The sequence below is a fragment of the Puntigrus tetrazona genome, chromosome 9, assembly GCF_018831695.1.
Source record: "Puntigrus tetrazona isolate hp1 chromosome 9, ASM1883169v1, whole genome shotgun sequence".
NCBI classification, from domain to species: Eukaryota; Metazoa; Chordata; class Actinopteri; order Cypriniformes; family Cyprinidae; genus Puntigrus; species Puntigrus tetrazona.
Window position 1 is genome coordinate 14,359,366 of NC_056707.1, and position 14,461 is coordinate 14,373,826.

Consider the following 14,461-nt stretch of genomic DNA (forward strand, 5'->3'; position numbering starts at 1 on the left):
TTTTCAAGAGGGCAGTACAAAAGTTACATGAAGTAGTGCAGTCTTATTGATGGCTGGGGTGCAAACCCTTTACCCTGTTCATCATCCACACATCTGACAGAGGGCAGTGACAGTCACGCCGTAGGCCAGACTGCAGGTTTCACCCCTGAACTTCTTTATGAGTATGGTATTCCAGGCGACTGATTCTGGCTTGAGCTCTGATGACTAATTGATTGGTGTTAATCTGCAGCTAAATGAAATATTCAGTTGATTCAGGGAAAGGCAGACAGGCCTTGATGGGTCATGTGACCCTAGAGGTCATGTGATAGGTCTGCGTGAGAGAACTCATTAGCTGGCCTGATGAGCAGCGGGCTGTTGGCTCGTTAACCCTGAGCAGGATTGGTTTCACTCCCAAGCCGGCCTGGTCACAATCCCCGGATGGAACAATACGCTTTTTCTTTTTTCTTGCTGAGCTGGGCTGCCCACAGTTATCCATGCAGTTACAGTTAAACTGCTCAAGCTCCCGAAAACAAATTATAATGTCCTTTTGTCTCCTCAGCTCCATATTATTATTACATGGCCACCGTCCATACTGTGACACTGAACGCGCAGACGCAACTGCCGCCTCCCACCTTCCCCCACCATTTCATCTTATGAATGGTCTCTGTGCTCTGCAGCACACGTAAAAGTGCACTCCAGTCTTTCAAAAACACCTTCACTTTGCTCTCAGCGGCAAAGCCTTTGAACTGCTCCTTTCAAAAATGCTGCCCTTGTAGCCATGAATATTGCCAGAGGTGTTAGAGAGAGTGAGTGAGCGAGAGACGGTGAGAGAGCGATAGAGAGAGAGCAAGGGAAGAGCTGTCTAAGGTCCTGGTGCTTGAGGTGGAGGGAGCAAGAGGCCTGCTTATTAGTTGTCGTTTATTGGTTCCTTGACACACTCATGCACACACACACACAAATGAATACACGCACACACTATTACACAATCACACAAACATGCTCACAGGTACACACATAAACAAGATGAAAGATCAAAGGCCTGGCTTTTCCCTATACCTTTAATTTAGAGTTTAAAAAGAGAGGGAGTAAGGAGCTGGTGAGTTACGGTACATGTATAAATATAGAAGAAACCACATGAAGGATCTCTGCACACTTACACAATTACTTTACTCTTTAGTTAATCATAATTAGCTAATTATTGTATTTGTAATAGTTGTAATAATTACCACTTTAATAGAAATGAAAATAGAATAGAAATTTTCCATGATATCCAGAATATTTAAATCACCACATTTCTGATTTTTTGTCTATGAAAAGGCCCTATAGACCAGGGGTGTCACTAGACCCTTTATATCAATCCTTAATGTGTCAACAGAGAATTTCTGCAGACTGACATAAGGATTATGATAATGGTAATATTTCATGTCATGAGTTTTCAATCAGCTTTAAGAATATGAACAAAACTAGATAAAAAAAATTAATCACTCTTTTGATCTAAATGGTCAAACTGATTGATTAATTCTCATTAAATTATTCTGTTCAATCTTGTGCTGAATAATTTGCAAAGCTTTTTCCACACTCAAATATGAACCAGATATTAAAAACAAAAAGAGTGTGCTGGATATGATGATATTTTCCTACAATTTGCTGCAGGAAACAGATCTTGCAAATGTCTCAACACTTAATCAAATACAAAAAAGATGTATATAAAATTAATTAGTTTTGACTGATTTCTATGGACTTGGTAGATGTTCATAATGAACAAAAGAGTAAGCCAAACAAGAAACAACGAACACAAGTAAAGAAAAAGACAAAGATGGAGAGAACGTGACATGAGCCCAACACCATCACCCCCCACTTTCACCCACATTAAAATGTCAGCCATATTGAAACCCACCTCTCCTCTCATACTAGCTCAAGGTGGCTCTCATGAGCTAAACACTAATTGAGAGCTCTAGCGGTTTGAATGTGAATTCTGAGAGCGATGTTTGAATGGCATCTGTCCTGTTCAGCCTCATGAAGAGTGAGCGAAGGGCTGTGGAAGGCTGTGTCTGTGCATGTCCTCAGGTTGACGGTTTCAACCCACACACAATCTCTCAGTCATGTGGCCTTGACTAAACTTCCATTATAATGACAAAGGTGACTCCTATACACGAGTTCGTGCCTGCCTGAGTGGAATATGCACCACTGCACCATTGTGCACAGGAATATAGTCTCGGATGGGCTGAGAATGCCACAGCTTCAGTCTGCTACCACAGATCCCTCCAGAGTCCAAAGTGAGGAATTATTTTCTCACAATCTACTAAAATACATAGACGTGTAAAGCAGGGACAAAGCAATCACTCCAGCTTAGAACAATGTATGATTTGCACTTTCGCGACATCGATCTGGCGCAAAAATACATGAGCAGCTGTTTTGTCTCTCAAGGCCTCAGGAGCAAACTTGCTTACAGCAAGCACACACTTCACGTAGCAGCACGAACTCTGCCATACGTTAGAATGGAGACCCAGAGTTATTCTACAGGTCAGCAGTGGAGTGATAATCGCTGGGCGCGCACATCTCTCAGCCATTGTTACCTACACAATAAGACGCTGTGCTGAGCTCTGCCATAGAGAAGCTTGAGTTAATTTAATCCATTGTGAATACCGATAATGACAATGTTTATTTCAGATGGAGACATCAGTATTGACTGTAACGCAGTACAAAATTGCCATGCACCACAGGCCACACCAAATAGAGCTGCCATCCAGCTATGCAGAAGAGCAGAGAGCGTGCATTTTTGCACAATTGTGTGTGTGTCGACTATCGCCTATGTTATTTTTCCGGCTGACAACTGCTCTGGGGCGACATGAAAGGGTAAGTACATTTTGTAGTCTATATACTTACAAATGCAAACCAAATGAAACTTAAATCAAATGCAGTCTCAAAGAGGTTTTATTTGTAAATTACTTTGGAAAGCTTAAGATAATGAGGCTTTTTTCTGGCAACACACAGGAATTGTGTACTGTACTACAGAAATGGAGATTTGAGCATTATATGAAGTAGGAGTTAATAATGAATAAGAGTGGCCATTTCTGATTGTGGCTGCATTAAAGAGAGACCTATTTCTATTGCACTGAAGACAGTGCTTGTAAAACACCCCTCTGATGAGGTAAGTACTTGATCCTATATAAATAATACAGACATCAAAAAAAAAAACTTTAAATAGACCATACCATTAATGGAACTATGAGCATAAGGGCTCTGAATAGGTCCTCGATGACCTTGATTTAAGACACGAACACAATGTGACAAAAATGTGTGAGGTGTTTGAGGACGTTATTATTATTTTTTCTCATTATAACACTTATGCACAATCCCTCCCCTCCCCTCACTATCCCATTACCCACAACCCCCCTTCGTTCCTCTGAGAGATGCACCTGAATAGGAATAGCATGTTCTTTAGATTTGCATCTGCTGTTAGGCACTTGCTGCATCACAGGCTCTGAAAGCTCTCTGAATGGAAGCTCTTCAGCAAGCTGCACACCTTGTTCTGCAAGGCTAATTAAGGCCCAACAACTAGCCATGCAGGAATCAGGACCGCTGTTTCCTCGCTGACATTTGTAACTGATAAAGTCGAAGAGAAAGGCCGTTGTCACGCTGATGGGGATGAACAAATCGCTCTCGTTTGAAATGCGCCAAGCGAAATCTTTACTTCACTCGCCGCTTTTTCAGACGGAGCTGAACTTTGGCCATTAGCTCCCGGCCCCTTGTGCTGACACCTAATAAGCATAAAATCAGATAAGACAGGGAGCATGAGGAAACAAGTGAGGGTGTCGAGCTAGAACACAACAGGACAGATGTCTTACTCAGCTGGTTCAAAGGGAAGCTAAAGAACACGGGGGTTGCTAATGTGATTTAGCTAGAATGCATTCAGGTTAAAGGTTACAGGGAGACTGCCGGGCAGCAGCAAAACAGATGACAACTGTGAAACTAACCATGACAGATGGGAATTAAAGTGACTGACTGAACTCACACAGATCCATGTCAAGAGTCATTTCCTCTGGTCTTGCAAACACTTATCTAAATCTCTGACAGCAGTGGGACTGACATATAAAAGAAAGGGTTACATTTGTTTTATTCTGTCCTTTAGATACTTATATAAACACAAAACATTTACAATGGTATACTGGCTTTTATCATTAAGCTATTAAATGTATAGTCTTTAAAATGTAATCTTTGGATGGTTTTGTTGTAGTTAGCAAGTGGGAAGATGAAATGTGTAAAATCAAACTGACGATGCTTACCCTTAATCAAATTTAGACTTTCCTCAGAAAGCACAGAAGTCTTTACCCATTGTTTCCCTTGTCAAACTTGGTAAATGCGTTAATTTGATGAGAAACAAACTTAACACATATATCAGGCTTTCAGACCAATTAGTCTATTTTTCTAAGACCAATCAGAAAGTCATCAGTCACAGGATGAAAACTTCACAACAAGGTCAAACAAACCACAAACTACGTCTAGGTTTAGACTTCTGAATAAAAGCAAAAAAGTGAGTTTTTTTCTACAGACGAAAATGTATTAAAAATACTAACAAACAGTCACATTTCACATGTCACATTATAATAATAATATATATTTTTTTAAAAATTACAAATTACCACGGAAAACGGAAAATCCAGTACTATGAAAGGTCATGGGGAAATGCATTTAAAACCTACATGCCTTTACATACTTTACACAAATCAAGATTATACTGTTGCAGCAATGAATTATAAGGAATTGAATTATAATAACATTCATTTCATAAAACATTTTCAGAAAATAAATATTGAGAGTTGAAGGACAACAAAAGCTTGATGCCCCTTGATGCCCCATATAGAAATGGTTTTTGCATTGCATGTTTGTTCTCTGAATGTTATGTGTTTTGTCATCACATTATTGCACAATGCTTTTTTTAATATTAAATTTGATTCCGATTTAACAAGAAAAATGACTGTTAAAAGGAGGACAAGGATGAATAATAATGAAGAGATTATGGATCAGAAAATAGATTTTAAGGATTTACACAAACCAGGAATTTGAGAGAGAGGTCCTCTGAAAGGGTTAAACTCGAGTCTCCAGCTTTTATGCTATCATCCTTAGTTAAATTGAAGAAGAAATTAGCAGAGGAATTAGCAGAGCAATTACCACTTTAAATTGGACTAATTCCTCTGGTCTTGTCACAGCTGTATTCCAAAATATGTGTTTTTTTTCCTTCCCCATCTAGCACACTGTTATTAATTTTTCTAATTTGAATCTTCGCCTTTTCACCAACTGACACCTGGGGCTGCTGATGGGGCGCCTCTGTCAGACCTCTTTCAAATTCGCACCCCTCCTTATTCCCTCTTTCACCCTCCCTCCCTCAAAGGAACATACTGTATGTACCATATTCAATCCATTACACCATTTTCAGCCCTTTATCTTTATCTTTTCATCGTTTACATTTTCTAGCAGCTGTTCGACATCTACCTCTTTCTGCACAAAACACATTAGAACTCAAAATGTGCATAAGGTCACAGGAAAGTGTTCTGGATATATTTTCTGTGTTATGTTCTTCTTCTGGTGTTTCATTGACAGAATTTGAAGAAATAAATATAAATGTTATTTATTTATTGCTGTGCTTTTTACTCCTTGAGAGCTTCTCATGCATCCAAATTGTGATTAACCTCAAGCGTACTTATTGACTGGTTGTCTATTGCTCCATTCCCCAGGTGCTGGCTCTGATACACTGCGTCTAGAGACCAGGTTTATAGGATTAGGTCTGACAGCTTATTCTGTCTGCTCACTGGATCTGGATACATTCACCTTTGCCTCTTGTTGTTTCACCGTATGTAACTGAAACAATCAATCTGATTACGGGAGTCATAGAGAGGATAGGACATCTGTCACCGCTACTACTTAGACTTAAACCAGAGAAGACAGTGATGTTTGATGCATTGAAACCCAGATCATTGATTCCCCCCTACGCAGGATTTAGGGTCGTAATTACTTCTTGATTGGAATAACATCCAGTCAATAGTCAATAATAGACTTTGCTCATCAATATCGCCACAAGGGTTAACTGTACTGTGCTCAGAGATAGCATGAGACTTAATTAACCCGATTCATCTGTACTCTCATTGCTTTCATCCTTTAAGGACATATCAGATTGACTGTCTGAAGCTGTGCTCTGGGAAGTATTGGAAAATGTCATTTGTTGAGAGTGGGTGTTTGGTAATAACATTGCATGACACAAGATCCAGAAGTTGTGGGGTGTGAACAAGTTTAGTATCTTTTAGATGTTTCTGTGTCTAATATGATTCTGGTAACAGGTTGAGAGTGCATTTATGCTTAATAAAAAAGGTTAAGAGGATATAAACTATAATAAAAAGCAGCACATGGGAGGTTAGTATCAGCTGAATTGGTCAGTGTTTAGAAATAAGCTTTGTAACGCAAACTGTACATATATATTGTGCTCAGACATGTAGAAGATGCTTTCAAAATCAAGTAAATTTACAGTAAGCAAACCTGCCAATGCTATACTCAGACCAATGACATTCTCAACTATTGCTACAATTACAAAATCCCACTTTTTTTGATGGCCCTTCCCCAATCTCCACCTTCTGAAACAGCATGTTGCTGCCAAGGCTGTTGAATTAACACAAACCTCCTCCATTTTCCAAAGAGATCATTTGCCTGTCTCCAAAACAATTTAGTTTTCAAACCAAAGATGTGATGTTGGTTTATGAATTTGCCTGAGACATTTGTGAAATTATAAGCATTATCTGAAGAATCCTCTGAGATTTATAATGACAAAATGTGCTTAGTTTAGTATTCAAATTCCACCCTCCAATATGCCTCGGTGGGCTTCACCTTAGCCAGAGGCTACTGGATCTGAGTTGAAGCTCAATTAAAACCACACATTTGCCCTCTCTGGCTTTGTTGTCTTCAACCTGGGGTGAAGAAGAGCTATTAAAATTTAAAATTCTGAAAATCTTACATAAAAGGATGCACTAAACAGTCACCTGTTACTTAAAAAGTGCTACCTAAATCTAAATCTACAGTAGAACCCTGACCTGCCACATAACATCGTTATATCTCACCCAAATTGGTTTTAGATGTAGGCTCTGCTAATGCAAAACTTGCATAAGTGTCATTCACTAACTCAGCATCAGTAATCGTCACCCAAAAGTAGGGGCACATTTGCTTGGCAGGAGAAATCAACTCCGTATTGTTGAAAGATCTGAAACATGCAGCTGTATATACCAATATGCACTTCTTAGTTAATAGTTTAGCTATGCACTCAATTATATTCAATTAATAACCTCTTTTGTGCTAAAATCATTACTGCAATAAAGATGCTTAGTTGACATTCCAGTTCATAGATAACTCTTCCATTAAGCAAGGCCTGGGCTGATCGGCTCAGTGAACCAGAAAAGACATTTGGAGTTTCTAAAACTGCTAATTAATTTCACTGTCTGAACAAAAAGGTTGTGAGAGTACTATTACTCTATTGACTTAATATGGTTTTAATGAATTTACTTTATGACGAATTTTTCTAAAACATTTATAAAGATAAATATTATTTTACATAAACTGTGCATCCACACAAATTAATTACATGTGAAGCCATGCCATTTAATACATTCTCATGTGCTTTGAAAAGTATAATATAAAAGAAAGGGTTTGGTGCTGCATTGATGCTTATTATTTAAACCCATAATGAACAGGCACACCAGATAAAAAATAAATAAATAAATGTAAATAAGCAGTGTTCCTAAAATCTTTAACATTTCAAGATAAAGATGACAGAATTCATAATGTCCTTACATTTAGTGATTGTCAGTAGATGGGAAGCATCACCAAACACACTTCTATATTGAAAATTCTGCCTCTTGCATCTCATATAAGAAGAAAAAGCTATGTTTTTGCACTGTAAAATTTTTACACTTACATAATGAATTTAATCAATTAATCAATCACTTATTTATATAGAGCTTGTGTCAAAGCACTGAACAGTATCAAATAGGAGAACAGATTGATAGTAATGTACAATGGCAAGATTAAACACTTAATTTTTATTAAATGCAGAGACGGCCTGTGTAAATCAAATCAATGATAATAGCTAGAAATTATTTAAATGTGTACATATGATTTATTTATTGAGCGCTCTTGTCGTTTCTTTTAAAGAATGGCAAGATAGTGTTGTGGGTGGCTTCTGGGTTCTTTCCATTTCTAATTTCCTTCTGAATCTGCTGTATCTAGATGTTTTTAACATAATGCAGTTTCTCCCTCAATAAAAAAGCAAAAAAGCATCTTGACCACATTTGCCACCTTAACCAGGAATTTAGAAATGAACAACAGCGGCATATCTCTGCTTCCATAAGCACTCTCTCTCTCTCCATCCATGCCTCTTTCTCTCTCACTCATAGCTGACATAATGGAATCAAAAAATCATTAATCCAATATCTAGAAGGGGGACACTGAGTTTGACCAATTTTCATTTTCCGAGATTCCTTTTCTTTTCTCTCTCTGGTGAAAAAAAAAAGCATTCCAGAGATTATTCTTTTCTTTAATCTGCTCAAATAGCAGATAACTTTTACTGATGAAAAAATTGACTTCACGAAACACTAAATTTGAAAAACAGAACAAAATATTTAAGAGAAACAGATCTCGACCAGAGTGGAGAACGATTGAAAACTGGCAAATTATTTTGATTTCAGCCACAGAAGGCCCCCTTCAATAGGTCAAATTATGTGTGTTTGTTTGTGTGTGTGCATTTGAGTGGCCGAGTGTCAGTTGTAGTGTATGTGAGAGAGAGGTGTGGTGGTGCGGAAGAGCGAGCTGAGAGTACTTACTGTCAAATGGAGGATGAGAGGGGCGTGAAACACAGCGCTGTTCCTTTAACCTTTGACCCCAACTGAGGCAGAGTTTGAAGTACAGGAAATGGGAATAACCTCTGACACGCACAAATAAACGGACGCGCTAAGACAAATGGAGACACAAACACAATGGAGATTTCATAAATATAAGAGAGAGAGAGAGAGAACAGAGAGCTACAGCGCTTTGAGTGATGTAATCATCCTCGAAGCAAAATCCGCTCCACCTCAGGAAGCTTATCAATTACAGAGAGGCATCTCATATAGCGCACATGTACTCACAGCTATGATCAAACAGACTATCACACAACAAAAGAAAATAAAGGATGGATTACTTTTCCCCGGCTTTTCCTAATTCCCTGTCAGCTTTCACTAAAGGTCCTGCAATGCTAATCTCTCAAGCTACAGAGGGAAAATGTCAGTTCTGTATCCGCTTTATCTGGAATTACACAGATATACTGGAAAAACTTCCCATCAGATAAGAGTCCATCTCCTCCATAGGGAAGAAGAAGTCGCAGCTGCCTGCCTCTATATCTAAGAGGAAGATAGCGGCTTGACTGGACTACTGGCAATCAAAATGGTCCCCGACTCATTACAGCATATTACTGCGCCCTTTCTTTCCTTAACCCCTCTGCCTCCTCTGCCTTTCTTCGCTAATTCCAATTCCGTCTCTTGTCAGACCAGAGACTCCTGTCAGATAGCGCAAACTTGCTGGACATATCATCAGATGTCTGTCCTGATTCAGGACGGCCTCATTCACTACCCCACCGAAAATGATGATGGTGCAACAAACTCGTACAAACGAAGCAAAACAGAGCTCTTGGGTTTGGAGATGGTGCAAGGTTGTTCTTTTTCTTTTCTGGCCGGTTCTCCTCTTTATCATCGTCAAATCTTAATTTATAACCGAGTCGTCATTATCACGTCTGTCAGCCTTGTTTAACCTCTCCTGATCTCCCATGATTCCCTGCTGGCTGACAGACATGATTGCTTGCCTTCTGTCCGCCTGCTGATAGGAGCTGAGTGATTAGCCCGCCTTCTACAGCTAGACAATGATGCATTGGAGTCAGCAGTCTGGACTACATATTAATGAGAGGGGTTGTGAGACTTTGATAAGACTGGGCAATGATACACTTTGGGAAATTTGGGGGTGGCAGCGAGGAGGTGGAGGCAATGGGGAGGGAGGAGAAGGGGGTAACAGTGTGATGCTTTCAGGACCGTTTAGCTATTACCTCCAGTAATAACTGCTACATATTCTGCGTAAATAAAATAAATAAAACATGTCTTGCAGTGCATATCACCTTGCACATCTGAAAAAGGGTAACTGGCATTTAATACAATGTCAAATGCTGTACTCCATCTCATTTCCAGTGCCTCCACCACAAGAGAATGATCAATTTTTATTTTTTCTTCACAAAGAGAAAATATGTAACAAGCTATAATACAACTATAATGTAACTTGATGTTGTCATAAACACACCCTTACTGAAACATTATGACTGCTTTCTAAACATAATTTTTCTATTTAAATAAATACTCGTCCGTGTCATCCTGTAAGGTAGTATTATTTTGCTGACAAAATGTTAAAATTAATAAATGTAAATCAACAGAATTTCGATACACAAATGATGTAAGACCCAAATGGTAACTAGCAGCTCAGGACAAATAATAAAAATATAAATAAAAATATATATAAAAGAAAGGAAAAAAATGAGGCTTTCCCTTACACATCCATATGAACTGAACCTGAAATCTTTACATCTATCAAAAAGATCTACAGACACAATTCTGCATGTCAGCTACCTACAGTAAATTCAAAACAGTACATTTTAATGCGGTCTCGGGGAGTGTTTATCATCCCAAGCTATTTTAGCTAAATATATATTATGTTACATACTATATTTAACCAAGGAAGCTTTATACACAGTGTTATATTTCAAAACAGTGAGGAAGTGAGCATTCTTGACATACAGAAAAGATTTTGCTCTCTTCAGAAAGCTCTATTAAGTCTGAGAGTAAAATAACAATAAGAGAGTGAAAATGTTTTCTGGCCACCCAGGCCTGCCTCCCATCTATCCTTTCAAAGCAACTAATGGCTACTTGATCCTAAATGCTCTGTTTGTACAACTCAGTGCCTCTGAATATGTGTATTCTGCAAGATGGATGAAGAGAGAGGAAAAGGAAAAAGACGAGAGAATGGCAGACAAAATGAGAAAGAGATATTCTCCAAACGATTCTGTCAAATGTCACATTGGTGCACAGCGACGGGAGAGAGGGGCGGGCTGTGCCATTTCAACGAGAAGGGTCACTGGATTTCTGGGGGGATATGGAGAGAAGTTAATATCACTCTTTACCGTGGTCACATGACTCATTTTTTTAGGATTCTCTCTTCTTAATCACAGCTTAACAGCTTAATGAAAATTGTTCACAAATAATTTAAACTTCATTCCTTCATAATCTAGAGAATTATTAAAAAAAAAAAAAAACACACAAGTGAATCTTGAAAAATTAAGAACACAGCTTGAATATTAAAACCTTACATTTGAAACAAAGCAATTTGCTTATGGTATATTCACCTAAAAAGGGTTGCAGAATAATCTTATTTAGTAATATTATTCCGTTTATCTGTTTTTAAACAGATGGCAATAGCGTATCCTTGTCATACAGCATAAAATGAGTGCAAACATTTCCACGCTCTCTTAAAGCATGTCCGTTATAGCAACTTGTATGTGTACGTGTGTGTGTGTGTGTTTTTGATATAAGTAAGGAGGGGACAAGGGGCCACCCCAACCCACACACACACACACACACACACACACACACACACACAGAGGCCTAACAAGCCCCTCCATCCCTCCGCCTACCCATCAGCAGGGCTGCATGCCAATAATTTCTCCTTACATTTGAGTGGGCTCCAGTTAAACTCAGGCACTAATGGGGTTTTTTCCAGATAAGAAATTACCAGTGCTGGTCGCTCCTTTGTCTCTCCCTGGGAGCTCAACTGCCGTCGCTACGGAGAAAGGCCTCGGTTACCAGAGAAACGGAGAGTGTGCTACCCGGGTCTCCATGGTAAAGAACAGAGCATTTTGTCACAGACCTCTTTTCAAACCCTGAACAGGCTTTAACAGTTTGGCCACAATCAGGACAAAATGTAGGCCTACACCATTATTTGTTACAGGAAAACCTGCCATATGCTCTCACTATTTATGGTCCCAGACTTCACAATCATTGCAAAATCCACAGCATACATCCGCCGGGCGTGTGATGTTTAACTAGACTAGACAATGACGGTAAATCAATTTGCACAAATGTAAATAAAGAAAAACAAACAGCATCTCACTGTCAAAAAGAGATTATAATATTTAATGCACTACATTATAAACATTACGATCAGGTTATATAAATAATAAAGCCAATATAGACAAAAGCATCATGTTTCATTAGGCAACGTTACAAAAAACACTGCTAAGAGAGACAAGGTAAATTTTTGTAATTCAATTATATAATTTGCTTGTCTGATTAATTAATTATTTTATAATCAGCTGTATGAGCTTGGAACATTTTTCCTACTACAACATGTGACAATGCTCAAACTACATTTTCTAGAGTCAAAATAAAAAATTTTAACTGGCTAAGAAAAGTTTGGCATGATATTTTAGCCAAGCCTTCTGTTTGCAAAAGTCGTTTGTCTTCTATGAAAACATCCAGCAATGCTAAGTGATAGTGATTTTCTTGTAATAGTTGCATTTCAATATTGGCTTTGCAAAGTAAGTCTCTGGTTTCACAGACTGCTATCTGATCTCCAAAAAGCACGTAATAAAGCAAAACGCCAGCGGCCTTCAAACTGCCATTGTGTTGATGCTAAATTTGACTAAATTGCAAAAATACGATTTACCGAATTATCTGGAACCTAGCTACAATGGCTAAAACTATTTTAGAAATAACCAATTAGCTGATGAATTATAAGTTTAATAGGCAGAAATAATAAAAAAAAATAGACTGTTATTTTAAAGGCAACGCAGAGGCGTTTGGTTTTCTCGCATTCGGTTTCTGTCTCGGTTTCCTCCGAAGTAACACACTTGCACTCACTCTCTATTTCTCACTTGAAAAGAGATGAGAGGTGAATGAATTGAGGTGGAGAGGCAGAAGAGGAAAGGGGGAAACTGAGAGGCAGCAGCTATTCTCTGAGAGAAAACACGGGCGCCGGTAGCCTCCATTTCACTTCAATCACGGCGAGGGAAACAGGGAAATTACAGCGCACACAAAGACACTGGCGCCGTAATTTCAGGATAGACAAACCCTGCAATAAAATTACCCAAATTACCGGCGTGTAGTGAAAGTGCTGCTCACCGCTAATCTTCCAGTGTCAGCAGCAGCCGCTCCATCACCGGCGTCCCGCCGCAAGCGCGAGCTCATCCGCGCGCCTGTCATTACCGCGAGCGCGCGATCACTTTTACCAGGTGCTCACTCGTGAGAGCGAGCGACTATCGATGCACCTTTCATTTCTCCGAGATGTTTAAATCATTAGCCCATTTCACATAAATGATGGGGTACAATTTAACAGATACAGGAGAGAGGAATAAATCGGGTATTAATAATAATAATAATAATAAAAAATTAACTGCTCAAACTCAGTATTTAATATAAGACACTTTGATCCCTTTGATCTGATTTAGAAATAATTACCGGAAAAGCAAAATATACTAAAGTGGACTTAAAATAAGGTTTCATTTTAAATGATAACGTCCCTTACATGCATTAAACTGCAATGCGATTTTTAAATGTCAAAATCAGCAACAGTCATCCAAGGGGTGAAATAAATTCGTTAGATACGATTATTGAAACACATGACTATCACCTTAAATATTTATAAAATGTATTTTTAATTATGTGATTATATAATGTTATTTACTTTTTAAAAGTGCTTAATAAATAAAAAAAAACTTTAGAAATAATAAATGTTTATTTAACTCTTTGCATGCTCAGAATTAGTGTAATGCCAGCTTCAAAATACCAAATCAAAGGCATTTTTCCCCTGAACTGCAGTAAAAATGCTAATATTCATATGAATTCTTTTTTCATGTGCCATGTTGTGTTCTTCTCCTCATAATCTTCGCCCGTTGCTGCATCTAAGATATAGATCATCTGGAAACAAAAGCAGATTTTCTGCTGTTCAGTTATTGGTAAGATGGCACTACAGTTGGCGTGGGAATTCAAGCCCCAGGTCATGATTACTGTATAGATTTCAGCTCTAACCTAAAAACATCAGCCAAACTCATGCTCAGTAAGCTGAAAACAGCGATGGTGCATCACATCAGGGTTTAATTGTGTTAACAATAAAAAGTTCTGCAACAGCCTGAAACTGTTATTCTATCCCCATTTTTTTAATTCCCTAAAATTATCTTTATAGAACAACAAAAGTCTTTATTAATTTCAATATATATATATATATATATATATATATATATATATATATATATATATATATATATATATATATGGTACTCCAAAAATCAGTTTTCAGTTGTAGTGCAGCGGAAGGTTAATGTGTTCAAGAACAAAGAGATGTTGTGAACAGACAGAAAATAGCTGTTCTTGACCTC

The 14,461-nt window shown here is 38.3% G+C and overlaps 1 protein-coding gene across 1 annotated transcript; it reads right to left on the reverse strand.

Moving 5' to 3' along the window:
* Positions 1 to 280: 280 nt before the first annotated feature.
* Positions 281 to 13,309, reverse strand: LOC122351495. Its single transcript, XM_043248573.1, has 7 exons — positions 13,209 to 13,309; positions 8,841 to 8,967; positions 3,674 to 3,740; positions 3,354 to 3,585; positions 3,195 to 3,242; positions 573 to 650; positions 281 to 457 (listed from the first exon to the last, which is right to left on the reverse strand). Exons 1-7 carry the CDS (start codon positions 13,287 to 13,289, stop codon positions 281 to 283), a joined length of 810 nt encoding a protein of 269 aa, XP_043104508.1. The 5' UTR covers positions 13,290 to 13,309.
* Between the last annotated feature and the right edge of the window lie 1,152 nt (positions 13,310 to 14,461).

Coding starts and splice junctions, on each gene's coding strand:
- LOC122351495 (XM_043248573.1), bottom strand. CDS start 13,289: ATGACAGGCGCGCGGATGAGCTCGCGCTTGCGGCGGGACGCCGGTGAT. Junction 3,243..3,353: donor GGGTTGTGGGTAATGGGATA/GTGAGGGGAGGG, acceptor TCTTAAATCAAG/GTCATCGAGGACCTATTCAG. Junction 458..572: donor TCTGCGCGTTCAGTGTCACA/GTATGGACGGTG, acceptor AACTGTGGGCAG/CCCAGCTCAGCAAGAAAAAA.